The 20,540-nt window shown below is 30.1% G+C and overlaps 1 protein-coding gene across 3 annotated transcripts in view; it reads right to left on the reverse strand.

Moving 5' to 3' along the window:
- Positions 1 to 2,430: 2,430 nt before the first annotated feature.
- The window catches only part of LOC127714424 (protocadherin-9-like), a 51,743-nt gene continuing 33,633 nt past the window's right edge, over positions 2,431 to 20,540 (reverse strand). For all 3 annotated transcript variants that reach the window (XM_052220479.1, XM_052220480.1, XM_052220481.1), the window contains 5 exons: positions 13,199 to 15,931; positions 8,819 to 8,878; positions 5,166 to 5,253; positions 3,716 to 4,414; positions 2,431 to 2,829 (listed from right to left, as the gene is read on the reverse strand). In XM_052220479.1, coding sequence (XP_052076439.1) covers positions 3,990 to 4,414; positions 5,166 to 5,253; positions 8,819 to 8,878; positions 13,199 to 15,835 — 3,210 coding nt within the window. In that variant the 5' untranslated portion in view covers positions 15,836 to 15,931 and the 3' untranslated portion in view covers positions 2,431 to 2,829; positions 3,716 to 3,989. The remainder of the gene's footprint in view (positions 2,830 to 3,715; positions 4,415 to 5,165; positions 5,254 to 8,818; positions 8,879 to 13,198; positions 15,932 to 20,540) is intronic.

Below are 20,540 nucleotides of genomic sequence, written 5' to 3' on the forward strand. Positions count from 1 at the left end.
TATAAACTTAAGATTAACATAAATCTGAACAATGCCTCTTCCCCTGTCAAAGATAACAATTTATAGATTATGAGTTTTTTTATATGTTTGAAAAAGAATGAAGTTTCTTAGCCAATATCAAATTACCTCAATTAAGACACTATCAAACACTGTACACATGAAAAGCCAAGCATTCATAAATCACATTTTGATAGCAACTTACAGAACAACAAAACAAGTGTGAAATTTGTCACAATACACATTTGTGGTTACAACATGGTCAAATCTAGCATTCCACTTTGCAACCGTCAGACATCTCATTAGGACCTGTGGCCTATATATTATTAAGGGCTAATGAAACATTGGGGTGTGTGTTTCAATTTGCCTAAAAATAACCTAAAATAACCTGGAGATCTGAGGCAATTTTCAAATGTGACCTTATGATCAAAGAGAGGTACCCTACTTGAGCCCCACATCTATCAATTTCAACTCAAAAGTTTGAGATACTACAAATATTTGTACCACAAAGACAAGATGACCAATCACATCAATCCTCCAAAATGTTTCAGACAAGCTAGTGCAAACCTATTGCTAGAAGTCTACGGTCTCATTTTCTGTACTTAAGCTCCCATAGCAGAAATCAGTGTATTTTAACGACTGAGTAGCACCTCTGAATGACTTTTTTTTTGTCCACCATTTACCAGAATTTGGAATCTTTTGCAGCAGCTCATGGAACAACCTATGTATCAAGATTAATAGTTTGTTGCAGCAGCTCAAGGAACAAACATTATGTAAGGCCTTTTATAGCGGACTATACGTTATGGGGTTTTCTCATTGTTGAAGGATGTACAGTTGCCTTTAATGGCTTACATCCGCTTCATTTGGTGAATAGTTGTCTCATTGGCAATCATACCACATCCCTTTATTTTTATATTATAATTAGTTAAATGTGAAATTCATTTAGCAAAATCTCTTGTGAAGGTGATTAGACTTCTTAGAGAGTCATTTTACAGACAAGATATCAGGACTACTTAATGCATTACCTCCTTTGCGTTTTCAGACATTTAAAAAGCACTCTTCCTTTGGATTTGGTATTTTCATGAGTGTGTAGTGATTTTGTGCCATGAATTTATGCACCAATTTCTTATTTTGCACAATTAAATGCTATGTAATAAATATCATGTCCTGGTTTTGTGAAAATATATCAGCTTTTTATTGGATTCTTAGATGTGAATATCAGTTTATCTGGAGATTTAAGACAAATATACATTCTCTCAATTTAAGAAACCCTTCAACTTCTATTACCATGACAATAGCATTTGAAAAATATGTTACCAATTGATGCCGCCATCTAGCAGATTATAATAATAGCAACGGATTATGTAGGTAAACATTTTGCACATTAGTTCTCTCTTTTGAAGTTTTCCATTTTGTTATCCCATAGCTTTTTATAGCTTACTATATAGTATGGTACGGTATAGTTTTTGCTCATTATTGAAGTCATCTGTGTGTAATTGTTTACATTCTTGTCCTTTGATTTTTAGTGGATAGTTTTCTCATTGGCAATCATACCTGTCCATATCTCCTTACTTCTTTTTCTATACAAGTGAGTAAGTTTATCATAAACTAATATTTTATTTTTTTATATTTATTTTATTTGTTAGTTCCATTAATTTTGTAGTATAATTTCTCCATCTAGTTTATGTGTAAAACAGTGTTAACAAGAATAATACTAACAAGAAAGGACAAGTCATACATATAACAAATAAGACATAGTTTCTACTGACCAAAAGTTATCTCTCGTCAGATTCACATATGCACCAATTAAAATTTAACGATTGGTTTTATTTTTTTAAAATGCATTATATAATGTATCAGTAATATGTAGTTCTTGTCTTTTATATTCAATTTATTCCTTAATCTCAATGTAAATTGCTCCCTTGTATATTTTTCACAATCAGAAAATATCAGAATTGTAAAATAAGGGAGATAATTCAATATTTTAGCTTTAGGTATAATATATCATATACTATGCTGCAGCAGTACCCTATGAAAAAGTGTACTTAATTTCATACTGCAGCATATTGTTTTAATTTTCTTATATGCTAAAGGTATTAAAACAAAGATTTATTTTCAGTCTTTGTACTAACCAAAACCAAGAACAAATACACATAACAAAAAATCATAGAATACTGTTTTAAAGTGCAAGTTGATCTAACCTCTGCACTATTATACATGTAGCTAATACTATTTTTCATTAAATTTATTTTGAGAGAAAAAAACTCTGAAATAATACAAATCCAAAGGTTCCTTTATATTTCTTAAAAATTTGCAAATGATTATTTTCGAAAAATTGTGGCAGTATTTTCATTAAGAAAACAACATAATTCCCTAATCCTTTCATACCTGAAACAATCTTTCACAACATATATTTCTTTCTCTCTCTCTCCCTCTCTCTCTCTCTCTCACTCACAACACATTCATAAAATTGGGACTTTGTTTCTTTATCCACAACATTTACTCTCCATTCTCTCTCTCTTCCTTTGAACAAGCACCTTTATATATAATTTGGTTCTCTTATACAAATTATAAAATATAACAAAAAATAGTTAACAAAGTTATGTACAAACTGAACACATAAGTAAATAAATGACATCACAGACTTCTCACATGTCATGCTTAAAGAATTACTGAGATCAATGCAAAATTGCAAAAAATGAAATGAAAATTTTGCCATCTTAGTTTTAAAGAATTGTAAAAGTTAATAAAGATAATGATCTATCATGACTACAAGGGTTTTCCTCCACTTTTCTTTCTCTTTCTGGACTCCCTCTTATATTCTCATTTCATCTGAAAATACAAATATAAAAATATATAAATTAAAACATCATAAACAATACAATTACTTTTTCCTTTTTTTTTTGTTTACAATAATTGCTCTTAGAAATATCTTGTATGCAGAATAAACAAGTGAAACTGTGAGCTACTGCTCAGTGATGATACCCCGGCCAAATATTTCAGTAAACAAGAAGTTGCTCAGTGATGAATCTGAAAACGTATCACACAGTATAGCTGACTCATATAAACTCTGAAACCAAATTTCAGAAATCCTTGTAATGTAGTTCCTGAGATAAATGTGACAAAAATTTTCAACTACTTGGATGTCATGTGTAAAATGATGCAAGTGTTTGCTAAACAGGAAGTTGCTGAGTGATGAATCTGAAAACGCATCACACAGTATAGCCGACTCATATAAACCCTGAAACCAAATTTCAGAAATCCATGTAATGTATTTTCTGAGAAAAATGCGACGAAAAATATTCATGGGACGGACAGACAGACTGACGGATGGATGGATGGACGGACGGACAGACAAAGTCAGAGGTAAAACAGTATACCCCCACTTTTTTTAAAGCAGGGGTATAAATATAACCTGTGACTCAATTATTTTTTTTATTCCAGATCACATACAAGGAAGAGATTACATTAATTTGTTATAAATAACTTAACACTTTTGTGTGCAGATTACTGTGTTTGTTGAGTACACAGTAGGAAAATCATGACTTTTATAAATCCACAACTTCCCACTTCATAAAAAAAAATGTGTGAACATGGACAATAGGTTTCTAAATGAGGATCAAATCATAAACTGTTTATCTTTCTACGACAAACTTGTATGTTACTTCATTAAATTTTATGAAACCCAATTAATATAATAAAGAGAAATTAAACTCACCACAAAATCTGCGCACAATTCATTCATATCCACATTCTTTCCACATTAAGAGACTGTAGTCCTATGTTGCCTTGCAGTCAACAGTCGAATTGGAGCTCAGCTCCCCTGAGCCATGTTGGATTTTCCTCTATGTAGATTAGATTTTGTTTGGTGAGTTTAACAGATATTCATCACATTATAACATATTAGTTTAAGCATTTCGATCTATCAAGCAGCATCGTAACAGTATAATGTAAAATTTGGCACCTTTATTTGTAGAAACTTCACTGTCCTGCTATACGAAAAGATCTTTTGGACGATTTTCAAAGTCATCGTCCAATTCATCTGGATTGATTGTGTAACTACCAGATGTTGTTGTACATTCATCGTCATCTCGACTCTGTATGCTACCTAATGCCATATAAAATGGTGAATTGTTTTGAAAATTTAATTTCATGTCACTTGTCCACGTCGGACTAATTGTTGAAGTCTGTGAATTACTAGGGTGCCTACTTGATAATGGATTTTCTGACCACATAGAATTTGAACTTCCTGTCAGCATGCTATCATCTAAATATTTATTAGATTTGTCCCGCGGTGGAGGTAACATATTGCAACGTGCAATGTCTGTATTATTAGATTTGTTTTTGTCTAACATAACGTATATTCCAGTGTTGTTATATGTTTGATTGTTCAGAGCAAATGGTCTTCCATTCTTATCTGAAAATAAAAATTATAAAGTAATAAATTAAAATTTGACGAAAATAATAGAGATACAGAAGAGTGAATTAATACTACACTATTTGTTCCTTCATTTTCTTTAACTGTGCATCATTTTATTAAATGATTTTCACATTTTGGGAGACTTTTTAGAGATTGTCATGTGGCTTTAGCTTTTGGTGAGGCTAATGTACCTTAGCTTGCTCACCTTCTTTCAAAAGGATTTTTTTGGCTAGCTGCTTAAATGGCATTTACACCATGTACTCTCATTATCATAATACGCAGGAGACTTTTGTGTACTACAGTAAAAGTTGATATGTATATTAATTGGAAAGCAGTCCATAAATCAGGTCTTTGCTTTTCTTTTTGAATTGTTTTCACATTTTGTCATGCTAGTGTATTTTATAGCTTACTATACATTATGGGTTTTGCTTATTGTTGAAGCCTTTACGGGCCCATAGTTTACATCCTTTGTCCTTTGGTCTTTAGTGGATAGTTGTCTCCTTGGCAATCATACCACATCTTATCTTTATAGTGAAAAATGTGTATTATCTCCCTTTACAAATTTCATCATAATGTAAGTTGTGTGTCCAATTTCCTTATTTTCTTCAATATATTTTAATTATATTTTACTTTTTTGCTTATAATATCCCAACTATAAATAATTAACAATGGTCATTTTTGTTTGGACAAAAGTGTTCATAAAACTTCATTACACACACAATTTTTTCAATTAGATTTAAAATATTACCTAATTGGTGATTGTAATCTTCCTCACTCCCATGACCACTGTCTGTTTTACTGGAAGTTTCACTTTCATCTGGCACTTTCTGTGGCATCTGTGAAAAAATTCAAATATATTTAATTTTATAGTCATAACATGATTTGTACTAGGAAACCCACTTTTTTGTATTAAAATTTTTTGAAATATTATTTTTCTAATAGCATATATATTAAAACCTTGGAATTATACATTTATACTTCTTTTAATTCAAGGATTTTGGCAGTTGAAAATTAAAATAAAAACATTTTCATTACTGACCTTTTTTCAATAGATAATGTTTAGATAAATAATTTTTTTATATATTTCATGGAAAAGATGTCTCACTGGATTTCACAAATCATATGAAATATTGGGAAGAGGGACATGTTTAACTGTATATAAAACAAATCAGTAATAAAACGATTTCACCAGAAGTGTATTTAAGTTGTCAGATTGAAAAAAAGAGAGACAAGTATTGGGCTTTGTGAGTCTAAATTTAACAACCTATAGTAAGCAGCAAAAGGGGTTACAAAATGAAGAGAGAATCATTTATTTATTACTGTCAATTTCTAAATAAACTGCTTATCATGGTATATAGTTTAAGTTCAAAACTTTTATCAAGGCACTCCTTCTTCAAATAAATTAAGAAAAATAAACTATTAAATCTTTGAAAGAAACTGCATCTTCTTTTTGAATCATTCAAAATAAATAATTAAAATACTACTTCAGGCCAGCTGACTATTTTGCTTTTTGGGTAATTAAAATCCTTAATGCTCAGTTAATGGCCATGATCCTCTTTCCCTCATTCCCTAAATTCAATATTTATACAGAAATCATCTAACAGAATTTAGGCGCTACATTTTTAACACAATAAATCAAATACATTTATATCTGGGGAAATTGTTTTAATAAAGGATAAATATTAACAATATTTTTGAAAAGATATGAATTCAAATAATCAAAATCATTATCATTTCTGCAATATCATGTCCTTATCATGCGTTTTGATCTCAATTTTATATTATGAAAATAAAATATAGCGTCAAATTTCAAATAAACTTTATGGAAATGTACATTGATTGTTTCGATGCACTCCAACGAGAAAAGGGTAAACACTTTTGTAGAAAAAATCAATTAGTATTTAATAGCTAACACAAACAATAACATGGTCCTATTTTGGAAATAAAAAAGTAATAATATCACCATTTTTCTTATTGTGCTTGGTAGGCCTTTTGAAGAGAAATCAGCTTCTCAGTGAAGCTTGTACCTATGTTTAGTGTCACCTGCTGACTAAAACACAAAATGGAAATGACATTCATATTTCATTCGCTGTCTTTTCGACATGGCTGGCTTATGCACGTCATTGAATTTTCTTCATGTATAAAATGATATTCTAACTTAACATGATTATATCCGTAGCCTGAATAGAATTTTACACCATGAAATGAATTCTGTTTAGAAAAAGTGATGATGTGAAAAGAAAAAGATTAGTGGAAATTATAAGGAATCAATTTCATATCTTGCTTCAGTTCCTGAGGACAAAAAAATAATGTTCCAGTAGATATATGTCAACTTCCAAAATCAGAGTCATGGTGTTTATGGTTTTATTAAAAATTAAAAAATATCTTTATTTACAAGTAAAAAGTTTTGTGCGTTCTTCCTTTCAATTTATTAATTATAATATTAATTTAACGGTGAATTTTGGAAACCAAATTTAAAGCAGGCTTACAATCAGTGTTGAAATGTTGTCATTAAAAAGCCCAGTTTTACCGAACAAAAGTCACATTTAAGACTCATTGTTAGTCATGATTTTTTATTTATTCATTAAATTGATTTTAATTTTCCTATATGCCATGAAGAAGTACATCCAGTGCAAAAACAGCAAGATATTATACAAAGGTAAAACATCTTGTATGTCTTTATTCTAAAGCTCCAATGGAATGATTCTCAACAAAAATTATTTGGCTTGCCAAATTCAATCTAACACTATTATGTAACAAATATACTTAATAATGGAAAAATGTTTTTAAAGTGGGACAAAAAGTTTCAACAAATACTTGAGTGCACGCAGTAACTGTCCTTACTTTGTCAAGGTAGTTTTACTAAAATAGTTTTAATAACTAGATACAAATGAATTCCCACTTTAGATTTTTGAAACCATTAAAGTAGATTTTATTTTATCACGACAGATTTTGTTAAAAGTAGATTACAACAATATGCAAGAAGTTTTACAACCAATTAAAAAAGTAGAAACAAAATGGGTCTCCTTCTTTTTCATGGAGTGTTGGGATTTTCTATTGCCCAAACGTTTGTAAACGTATATATTATTGGATTTTGACAAAATTATTACCTGTCTATTTTAAATAAAATTCTGAATCTCCAAAGGCTATTTTAAGAATTTTATTTTAGTCAAGTTGACCAACAGAAATATTTTTAAAAAGATTAATGTTCCTTATTTTGTCGCACCATTACAATTACTTCTAGATTAAAATAGTGATAAAATTTAGTGTCCATCTGACATGACTGAAATAAGTCGGCTACACTTAACCCCTACTTTAATGGTCATCTCAGGACCTTCCTGTGGCAAAATTTTAAATACAGTTTCATTTTAATGTTTGTTTTATTCTACTTGGGGTTAAATAGAGAACAAACGGTCTTACTTTTTATCACAGATAATTATAAAAGTATACTAACTATGGTTTCTATTTGACCAGTGTCAGCCGAAAGATTTTTATATTATTTGTATCCAAAGTTTCAATTAATTTTATTTTTTGTAATCAAATAAGTTTAAAAAGCTTGTGTACTTAAAATATAATTAACAGGAAAATAAGTCTATGAATACAATCATAAATTTTATACAGATCAAAATGTAATATTTGAAGTAAAGTTATCATTTCAAAGACATAGAAATATTTATTCACATTTCTCCTTTTTATTTCAACAAAAAAAACAGATTTTGAATAGGATGAACTTAAATTTAAATATTCATCATATCTCTTTTTTTCAATGAAATCATACATCCCATTTAAAATACCACATTTTCTTCTAGAATCAATAACATCATTATCAAGCCTCCGATTTTGATAAAGTGGGAGGAGTCACGTTCAATATATATGCAGATCAATATTCCATGGTTAAAATAATTTGAATTGTATAAACCATTGTCAATTTCATAAAGTAAACCCTGAAAAGGAGGAAAATTTGAATTTTAATAAACACATCTGTTGTTGCCAATGAATCAACTTTAGATTAAAATTTATTTATTCAGATAATGCTACATTGTTATCGAATAAAATCAATGAACTTTATGTGTATCTAAATTACTGGACATACAAAATATTAGTATTTTATGAATTAAATCAGGCAAGAGGAAGCGTGAAAAATTGAAAGCTTTTATGAGGTCAATATAGTACAGTCGAGATTAAACCATGTTCAAATATTAATTTCAAAATTATCAATGAGTGTTCACCATGTTCACAAAATGTTCTTCTGTTTAGCCAAAAAATATGACTTTTCCAGAATGAGAACCACTTTTTGGGGCATTAATATAAAATTTGATTAAGTGTCACTTTCTCATAGAAAATTGAAAAAGGGTATCTTATAAAGCACAGATTAGGTACTAGAAGAGTTCTTTCCCTTACCTGTCTATCATAATTATAATTGCTGTCATCTTTCTCTTTATGAGGTGAATCTTTCTTTGACTGAAAAATAAATATATGATATTTTAATATATCATAACTCAAGAGCAAGTTTAATGTACTGTATTGAATTAGATTAAAATAAAATATTTTGCAAGCTTGTAATTATTTAAATAAAAGGGAGATAATTTCAACATTGGTAACTTGAAAGCATTTAAAAACAATCATATGCTAACTAAATTTAGGAAATTATTTACACATATTTTCTAAATTTAGACCATCAACTATATAACACAATAGATTAAAACCATAATGATAAAAAAATCAGTGACAAATTTTTGGGTTGGTTCATCACAAAATTTTCATTAATGACAAATGTAATCCATGGATCAAAGCCTTTATCAACCTTATTCCATTATAAGTCAATTTCCCAGTAAATAAACAAATATTTATCTATCCCTCTATTTGTTTTTAGAAATGGACACATTCGATAAAAGTTTTGTCAAATTTATTTTACCAAAACAAGCTTTGTGTATCTCACTAGATAGTTAACATGGTTAAGAGTTTAACTGTTTGTCAACCCGCACAAAGGTTCATTTGGGAGGAATTCGGTGTAAATGACTTCAAGTAAAATTTCTCATTTTAAGGAATCTAGTTTTTCTCCCTTTCATCTAGCTTGTAATGTTTCTGTTTCACTGAGATTCAGAGATTTTTAAATGAATTGAAATAGTCAAAACACTAAATTACAAATAAATTTATTGGTAATTTCTAAAACAATTAAAATATAAGAAAAACACAAAGACACTTTAAGCTTTTTTTTCATTTCAGTCAAAAGGTCTAAAAAAAAACTATTAACTTCTCTTTTCTCTATATAGGTAGATATCTCTTTAAAGGTAGATAACTCTCTGAAGTTTTTATTTCAGAATGTACTGGAGCCTCAGAGTAGCTTATACCGCAAAATCAAAAATAAGGATGTGATTTGGACCTATCCTTATGAAACTTAGAGGCAATGAACTGTGTGGTTAAGCATCATAGCCAAACAGAAAAGACAAGAATCAAAAACATTACACTTGTTACACAAACTTATCTGATAAGTTTTAAGTGTTTGTTTCAATTTAAAGTACATGCAGAAAAGTGACAAAACCACATTTTATCTTTGCTCGGAGATAACAGATCTTAAGTTGTTTACTTAAAACAAGAAACAAAAACAAAATCTTTGCAACTAAAAAGAATACTTTATGAAAAGAAAGCAATAAACAAAACAAAAATAGTGACTTTATAAAGAAACAGATTCAGATTTTCTTCCCCATTAAACACCTATCTAACAAAGAACCAAAAATCGTCAAATGTTCACAAACAGGATGAAAAGAGTTAAATTACCATATCACAATTTTTAATCTCATTTTGCGCATTTTTCTGAAACAAAGGTTGATTTGTGAAATAAAACAAATGAAGAAAGATGCTCTGAAAAGATAACTTTTAATGAAAGAAAACAATAATATTTGAAGGCTCGGTTGATGAAGTTAGGTTTTTCACAAGGATAAATTTCAATACCAGGCTATTTAAAAGAGCGTGATGTTGCACAAAAAGAGGTTGGTTCAAGTTGCGTCATGTGATTCCATGTATTGTTGTTAAGTTTATATATATACTATACAAATCATTGTTCTTTATTACGAGATTCAGCGCCAAATCTTATGGGAAAAGATTGTGATATGTTTATTTTAAAAAATAAACAAAAAAATTTGGCATAAAAATAAAACACTTTGACGCTTACTATAAGATTGTTTCACGCTTTTGTAAATGATGAAGATATAAATGTTTTCAACATAAAAGTTTATGAATATAGATCATGTAGATAGCAATCATAATTCAATTTTCTATACGAGCCAGGACTCCTTTTTATTTAGTTTCAAAATCATTTTGATTTAAATTTGCTTATTTATAATTGTCAACAAAACAGCATGTTGAAAATATTGGCGCTGCATAAAACATATGAAATTTAAATACATTTGTAAAAAGTTGAAAATATATTCATAAAAACATGCCTACATCCATGACAATCATTACTTAGCATTCGACAAGCATATTATTATAATAAATTGAGACATCATTATCATTGACAAAGTTGACACGTCTTCCGGCAAGTCAATATGCAAATTATTTGAAGATAATAATCAAATATGTAACAAAACTTCCCATGATATTCACAATTTTTTCTAGAAGGCAAAATGAATTCATCTTGTAGTGAAATAGTTTTGTTTTTCACTCACTAATGTCAAATTAAATGAAAATTTGAGTACTGATAGTATCAGTCAAACTAAGTTCATATTAAGTATACATATTTAGTATGTACTTTTTATGGCTTAGTCCCCAATTCCCCCATTTTAGATCAAAAGCTTAAAAGAATTGCATTAGGCTTTTAAGTTTTAGCAGTTGGTACAATTAACCTAACCCAATAAATTAACTACACTGGTAAAGAGACTATTACATTTTCCTGGGACACTTTTTATATATTTTTGTGTATAATTTTCTTTACACATTACCTGAATGAAACTTCCTACCTATTGAAAAACCTGCTTTTATAATACATTTGAGTACTAGAAAAGGGGAGGGATTTGACAATATCTTTTCAAATAGAAGCTTACAATTTACATAATGCAGTTTAGATATTTTTAAGAGTAGTTATATGTTAATGTTGTAAATTTCCTTAACAGTCTATTGAAAATATGTTTTTTTTAACAGATATTATTAATTTTCTTAATTTTTAGAGAATAGGGGTGCATTATAATATTTTATGCCTATCCCTTAAATGATATGCACCATGTCATCATGGTCATGACAAACAAATCCTGCAACATATTTCAAGTCAAACTGAAATTTAATGTATACCTTGTACTCAAACTTATTTATAACTTAAGAAAACCTTAGAACAAACATCCACTTTGCATTTTTTACCTCAGAGACAGAAATTAGGATTAGAAGGCTGAAGCATTTCTCTCATTTAAAATATTTCCCTGACTTTTTTCTTTCTCACAAACCTCCAATGTCAAAATTAAACAGACAATTAGTAAAAGGAAACAGAAAAACAACCATTATCTGACCATTGGGTATGTCCTGTGTACTGAATCATCACAAAAGATGTACTCATTAGCTAGAAGATTATCACTGACCACAGAGCTAATGATTCAATGGGACTACAATGATGGTTTAAATAATACCTAAACGTTACGACACAATATGTAAGCCTGTGGTCTCAATTTATCATAACACCTATACTTAAAAACATCAAAATGAAAGAACCCTCCACCGAGGAGTGGATTTACACGTATACAATACAGGAAATATACAAATCGACAAGATTTGTTCAAGTCTATAAGAACTTATCGTTCAAAATGACTGGAGTTGTTTGGCACGTCTTACAATCAAATTTGGAATCTGATCTGCTCAGAGTTATGTTTCACACCTATAGAAACTCGATAAACCTGATACAGTTTTTCAAAATGTGTGACGACCCATGCTGGTGAAGACTTATTTCTCGACTCTAAAACAAGTCAAAGAGGGCACTGGGAATAGGAACGAAAATTGAAAACAGCTAGCAAAACACAAAATATAGGAAATTTTAACAATCAGAGTCCAAAACACACAGTATAGAAAATTGTAACAAAAAGAACTTAACCATTTTTAAATCTACACATATTTTAAACTAATTACAAAAGGTCAGGTTGAACAAATGACCTTAATTCAATTAAACTCATCAGATTAATGATTTGAATGAATAAACCCCTGTACTAAAAGCTTTAAATGTGGTTTGATCAAGTTGTGTATTAATCCTAAAGTTACAATACTAATGGTTAAAGAATTTTTATGTGAATTTTAACTGATTGACTTCATTTATAGATCAAGAAAACCTTTTACAAAAAATTATTTTTAAATCAATTAACACTTTAAACTGCATTTATCTTTATTTCTTTTCTACCAAAATTTTAAGCTAAAAATAATTAAGAAGACCCACACTACAAGTTCAATGTATCCATTAAATAAATCAAACAGAAATGTTTTGGTGAGAAATAATCCAAATGTTGGGTTTACATTGGTTGCTTGGTTCCTGTCTCAGTGATGTTTCACTACATCACTCCCCTTATTCATAATTTTATAAATTCAGAAATTATTGCGAGGTTTTTATTAATGGGAATAATGCGACTGGGTGGGTATTGCAACAATAAAAACTTGTATTCTGATATCTGACTCATATATCTTTATGCAGATTTTCCTTAATTAACATTGCAAAAGTTAGTCTTGTATTTTTCGTCCATTCTTAAAAAAATTGCAATAATAAATACATGCAATAATTTCTGAATTTACAGTTATAATTAAAATTCTCACCAATGTTAAGGAACCCATCATCTCCTCTTTGGTAAATGTTGTTCCAGGTTCAGAAAACTTTACTCTCTGTTTATTCCTGTCATTTTGCGCTGAGTAGGAGTTGTATTGAAAGTTTTTAGGGTGAGCCTGGACTTGATCATATTGGGGAGGTCGATTATTCTCCAAATAGCGCTCATTTTTACCACATGCAATATTCTTATTCCGTAGGAAGCAAATAACTGCAATGAGTGCAACGGCAACAACAAATGTCACACAAACAACACAGACCACAATCAGAATATACTCCTTGCTTTCTTCTGAAGTAGCATTGACGTATTGTATACTGATTTTGAGTTCTGCTGTTTCATTTAATGAAGGTCGACCTCGGTCTTTGGCCTCAATCTTTAATATGAAATTCTTATCTCTCACTGTATTTGACACCTTTTTCACATGCAAACTTCCAGTCAAAGGATTAAGATAGAACAAATTTTCATCATCACCGGAAAGAATAAAAAAGTTCACTTTTCCATTTTCCTCATAGTCCAAATCATAAGCCTGTATTGTTGCAATGATGGAATCGACAGGCAATGTGTTTGGAATTTGAATTGTATTGTTCGCGTTCTTTGGGAACGTGAAAATTGGCTTGTTATCATTTTTGTCAGTTATGGTGACTCTTACGGTTACTGTGCTTGTCAAAGATGGTGTCCCTTTATCTACAGCAATAACAGGGAAATCGTAATGACTTCTGTGCTCTCTGTCAAATATTTTTAGAGTTGTGACTTGTCCTGTTGAAAATACATTAAATGGTATTGAAGATGTATCAGAATTAGGATCTAGAGAGTATACAATTTGAGCATTGGTGCCTTGATCAGGGTCGATGGCCGACACAACTTCTACATTTGTTCCATTTGGCATGTTTTCTGAGACTTGGAAATCAAAAATCATTTTGACAAATTGTGGTTTATTGTCATTCTCATCTTTAATATTCACAACAACTGGAGCTTTTGATTCCAGCGGTGGGACTCCATTGTCTTTAGCAACAACTTCAAAAGTAAGACGAGCCGTTGCTTCTCTATCAAACAGTTGATTGGTTGTCACTTCTCCGGTCTGTGAATCAATTTTAAATCTTAGATCAGAACTTGGAGAAATTGCATAGGTTATTTTTCCATTGTCTCCAGAATCAATATCTGTGGCGTTAACTGTAAGTAAAGATGCACCAGCTGGTGTGTTTTCCAGAAGGTCAACTTGATAATAATATAAAGAAAACCTTGGTGGATTGTCATTTTCATCCTTTAGTATAATCTGAAAATGTACTGACCCATCCATTTCTGGTAGACCCTTGTCCTTGCAAGTGACCGTAACATTATGAAAAGCAATCTTCTCCCTGTCAAGTTTATGTTGCACAATAAGTCTAAAATCTGTGTCTGATATCCGTGAAAGTCCAAAATATGTACTATATGTTTGGCAGGTTACAACACCATTATCTCCTGAGTCCATGTCCTTCACCTTTATAACTGCAACAAGTACATCTATTTCGGATTTCTCACTAATCAACACTGCATCTCCATCTCGTTCATTTGATAAAAAGTTAACAGAGACTTCTGGTGCATTGTTGCCACTGTCTTGAACATGAACATTAACCGTTGCCTGTGAACTAAGTGGAGTATTCCCCTTATCTACGGCTTCAACTATCACTGTATATACTTTATTCTGTTCATATTCCAGTTTTTTAGCTGTTGTAAGCTTCCCTAAGGCATCAACAGTAAAAGAGTCATTAATTTCTTTAGCTTGGAAGCTTTTTAAACGATAAAATACCTGTCCATTTTTGCCACTGTCAATATCTACTGCTGTGAGGTGCTTCACTAAAGTTCCAGCGGGGGAAGTTTCATCTAAATTTACATTCACCTCAGATTCCGAAAATAATGGCTTGTTGTCGTTTTCATCCACAATATTAACATGGATAGTCAAGGTTCCAGTTCTTAGAGGGCTGCCATTATCATATGCCTTCAGATATAAAGTATATGATGGTGTTCTCTCTCTGTCTAATTCATTATGCACTGATATATATAATGCTTTATTGCCGTCAATATTTTCTTCTAAAAGTTTTAAATCGTCTTTTCCGCTTTGACTTGTTAAACTATAAGAAGCTATTCCATTTCCTTTCCCAGTATCTAAATCCCTAGCACCATGTATTGAAAATTTGCTAAACTGAGATGTTGATTCTGAAATATTCAAAGTCAGTTCATTTGGTTCAAACTTTGGGTCGTTATCATTCAAGTCAGAAACATTCACCCTAACTTCTATAATATGGAATATATCCTTTTTATGTGCAAGAATTTTAAAATCAAAATAGCAATCTTCTAAATACAAACATATTCCAACCCCTTCTCTGTCGATGATAGTATTTGTGTAGAGATGACTAGATAGAGGGTCGAGACGAAAAAGATGACGATGTTCTTCTTTAATGTCATAGAAATCGTATGTAATGCCGGTCAGTTGTTCTGTTGGATATTTTTCTCGCAATTTCGATTCAGTTAAAATATTTCCAATGAGTGTAGAATTTGGTCTATCCTCTTGTAGAATAAATGTAATGTTTTGTGATGAACATGTTAATACTGAAATTAGCAAAATGACTGATAATAACATGCTGGTAGCCATTTTGAATGTAATAATTCCTGTTGCTACGATTATCTTGTTCCCATGCCTTCCTTATTTAGTTGACTCCTCGTAGAGTACCATAGAATTCTTTGAAATCTGGAAGAAAAAAACCCAGAATATATATCTAAAAATATTGTTTTTGTATTAATGTTCTCATCAAAATTTGAATTTGAACTGCAAACATGTAGTACAACATACAAAACTGACCCACAATTAGGAATATATGTAAATAAATGTTTGTTAAGTGAAAAACATATATACAAGCTTTTGGTAACACTTGTTTATGATGAGGTTCAAATGTGTCTGAAGTAATGTATCTAAATGCATTCATAATTGGCTTACATTCCCACAAATACTTCCTAACGATATTGAGATTATTTTTTTATAATGTTACCAAAAGTAGAGGAAAACACTGTGTGCTTGTTAAACAATATAACCTTAAATCATCGCTAAAATAAAACAGGTGTTAATCCATCCTTATTTACATTTGCCCAAAATAATGTGAGCTGAAACTATAGTCCAATGAAAGTTGATAATGACTATCCAAAGTATCTTTACAGTGCTAAGACCTCAGACCAACAGAACTGGATAAGAACACCAGCTGTGATTGACTTCTTTTGTAGTACTATATAAAATGTTATCACAAAATTTGACGTTTACAAGTAGTTTTTCGTATTCATTATTTGTCAAATCAACACCTTATTCCACAGTACATATTTGTGTTGATATCATGAACATTATTATCAATTCGGAAGCGTGTTGAAATTAATTCAAATTTGTTTGAATTTTCTGACAGAAGTATTGGTCGCTATTCTTCAACCATTATTAATTACTATGGCTGTAGGGTGCTAAGATGTTCCACGTCTGTTCCGATAATTATTGAAATGAAATCTGTTTGCACAATTGTACACGACTGAATCATACAGGTGGTTTAAGAATTTTTTCTGCCAATTAACGTTAAATCCTGTGAGATTTCAAACTTTTTTGTATCCTTTGAACACGTCTTTGATGCACTTTACCAATTAGGAGGGAAATGTTAGTATTCGGTATATGTACACTTTGAAATAATTTTATCCAAATACAATTCAACAATAACAAGTTGATTATGTCAACGTCAAAACATTTTTTTTTCAAATTGAACAGGAACTTACAATTTGAACAAGAAATTTGCTCAACTTGTGCAAATACAAAACAAGTAAACCCTTATTGTCATTTACTTTTGGACTCCGTGTGAGAGATCCATGGAAATATAATAGAGTTGGTAAACACTTCATCAGAGGGGACGATACAATGTAAATAAAAAACTACTTGGACAAATAGTAACTATTAATTGTATCGAACTTTTGAGAGACAAAATTTGCTTGTCACAGTTTTTGTTATTGATTTCGGCATAAAGTGGCGTCAGACATATCCGTTTTAATATAACAAATTTTCCAAAGATAAATTTGTTAAAATCATAATCACTATAATTAGCATAATACTAGTTTATTGAAGAAAGTTACTTTTAGATTATAATTCCCATTAAATTACAGGGCAAAGTGGTTTCCAAAGAAAACAGTTACTCTACTGTTATTGCAGGTCAGATTATGTAATGAAATAAAACACACAAAAAATTCAAATATTTTGAAAATTTCACGCAAATATTTTCATAGTTTTTGGTTATAAACAAATAAACACTTATGAGAACTTATTCACCTGATAGAGAGAAACAAGTTAAATCTAAGGGATATACTAACAAACTTACATATAAATTTGTAAATAGTCATTCCAACTTTATATGTACTGCATAAGTATTGTTATTTCCACTTTCAAAAAAAAATATTCATCCCAATCATGATACAAAATATGACACATATTTATTTACAGAACAACAAATTCAAAATCAAAGTTCCGATCATATAACCCACACAGAATAAATAAATGTAAAGTTTAATAAGTTCGTTAAGTTAATCAACGAGAAGACACACCATTTAAATCGTCAAAGGTTAATGATTATAACAGGAATAAAAACACTGTATTTAATTAATAGAATAGGCGATGACAAGTCCTGATGATCGTGTAGATAATTTGTATTTTATACACCTATCACATTTGCATAATGTCTGCATGCCTGTTACCGTCAACCTCATTTTTCATATCTATTCATATCATAATAATAACTGCTTAAATGTATATCTAATATGTTTGTATGTGTTCTGCATAAATTTGTACCAAAAATAATAAATAGGCCATGTCATAATAATTAAGGTAATAATTATTTGAGAAACAGTTTTTAAATTAAGAATACATGTCTGCATGAAGTGTTATTTAAACAATATTTCAAAAATTTCATCTAATTTGGCAATTTATATACATTTTATAATTTTCCAAATTTTGATTTTGTCAAATTTCAATGATCACAATTTTCCCCCTCTTACAGTAAAAAACTGCTACTGTAGCAAACATTTTTGTATTGGCTAATAATACTGAATCTATTATTTGCAACTACTTTAGAATCATGACAAAAATAAAAAGAATCCTGCAATTTGATTGTATAATGTATATACACCTTAATAAATTGTAACCTTTTTATTCCAAGGTGTGGGTTAAGAAAGTCTATTTCATGAACCCTCACAATATTTTGGGCAGGACCTTTATCATAGCTGCAAAATAATACAGTCAACTTTATATTCCTAAGCAAAGTTATGACATCAGTATTAGAACAAAGTTTATCATGCAAAGACACTTCAGGATCTTTTTTTGCATCATTCTTTCTAAATCAAAGGAAGAGTTCTTTTTAAGTTACTTGCAAATTGCACTTGAAAATTGTCTGTTACCTGTATCGATTTATGTTAACTTGCTTTTTCTTTAGCATGTTAAATCAATCCATAGTCCTTCCTACTTCATATGCACTTAGTAAACAACAATCAAAATAAGACCACACGGAAATACGTAATACCAGTAAAGATTCAATATTACCGAACACGTTCCTGTATTGAGAACTTTCAACAAGTCTAAAGTCAAGTTTAAAACACGATCTGTCCAATTTATTATGTCATACAAAGTCTTCCATTGACATTAAACTTAAAAACAAGCATATTAAAGAAGAAATATTGTGTCTAATATTATATTTACGTGATTAATCAAAAATACAAGTAGCAGATTGTAACTTCTCTTCATTTTTAAAGTAAAAGACTATCTCACTTAAAACTTCAGCCCAAGTATAAGTTTCTCTTGAAAGTCAGATTTAATCCAATGAGCAGACGACAGTATAACCTTGTCTTCTGTTGGATCATCACAGCATATTTAAGTTGCCAGCAGCATCAAGAGTTCTTTTCTCTTAACAGGGAACAAGTCTTTTGGCTACTTGTACCCATTTTGACAAAACTTGAAATAAGTTTAAAAAAGTCAACTTCTTACAGGCCCAAATTAAATCAAAGATAATTGTTTTTTATTTTTTGCAAGTGAAAAACAAAGTTAGGAAAACAAGTTAGTTTAATTATCTAACAACCCAATTTGTTCCTCATTTGAACGATTTTATCATTAGGAAGCTTGTGTTACTAACATCCGAATATTTTCATTTCATTTACGCTAAACACACAGAAAATTTGTGTTTCTGAGAGAATTATCTAGGATGGAGTATTTAAATCTGTATATGATACAGTAAAGAAACAATGAGTAAGTCTTGGTGACATGGTTATTAAAATTAAATCACACATGAAATAATCATTATCAACTGTTTATTCTTCTGTTAGTATACTGGGGGATTTTGACTTTGACGAAAGTAAGGCTACATAAGTTTATAGGCTTGGTTCAAAAGAAAGTTTATTGAGAAGGTCAGTTGTCTCCCATTATTTCTTACATATATAGGGAAATAGAGAACTGAGACATAAAGGCTTTTGTTTTCCCAATGTAGACTACTGAATTTTTATAAATTTTGATCTGCAAAAGAACAAGTTTTCCTCTAGATCACTCAATGTAAAAAAAAAAACTTATAACCTGTGGGAGCTGGTGTTTTAGATGCGTTTTTAGGATAAAGAATATATCTGAAAGGAGACTGTACATCCCTAATAAGTATTGCTTATAGGGAGGAGGTTAATACTTGCTTGTTTTCCATTGAATTTATATTGCGATCTCAAAAGTCTGTTTTCATTTTAACAATACTCTGATAACAAATGTCACTTTAGCTCATCATGATAACTTAACAAATCTTTTGATAAGTAGGGGGTATAGATTGTAGAAAGGGAAGAAATCCAAAACCTCGTAAATCTATCAAATTTCACTTCTGTATATATTTATGTCGACATTCAAACCAGAATTTGTTTAATGTATATCCTATAATCATTCAGTATATCAGCCGGAAACTTCAAACTTCGGCTGATTCTAACTTTTAAATACTCATATTTGTTATTGAAGTATCAAAATACGATCATTTATGCTAATTCAGTCAAATTTCATAGCTTCCCTCGTAAAATCCTTGCTAACAAGAAGCAAGGAGGTCAATGAACAATATGGGTATTTTACTGTTCTTGACTTAATCAGACACACTAATTTAACTGTTCCTAATTTATTTAATTCAAAATTTGAAGTTTATTTGTATTTGTTATAAAGGAATCAAAACTTTATTAGCTTCAAAATAATGATTCATGATGTTTATACTTAAATTTTCTAGTAACAAAATTATGAATATAAAATGGAAACATTCATATCTTAACTAAATGAAATT

The sequence above is a fragment of the Mytilus californianus genome, unplaced genomic scaffold (genome assembly GCF_021869535.1).
Source record: "Mytilus californianus isolate M0D057914Y unplaced genomic scaffold, xbMytCali1.0.p SCAF_9, whole genome shotgun sequence".
In the NCBI taxonomy this organism is placed as follows: Eukaryota; Metazoa; Mollusca; class Bivalvia; order Mytilida; family Mytilidae; genus Mytilus; species Mytilus californianus.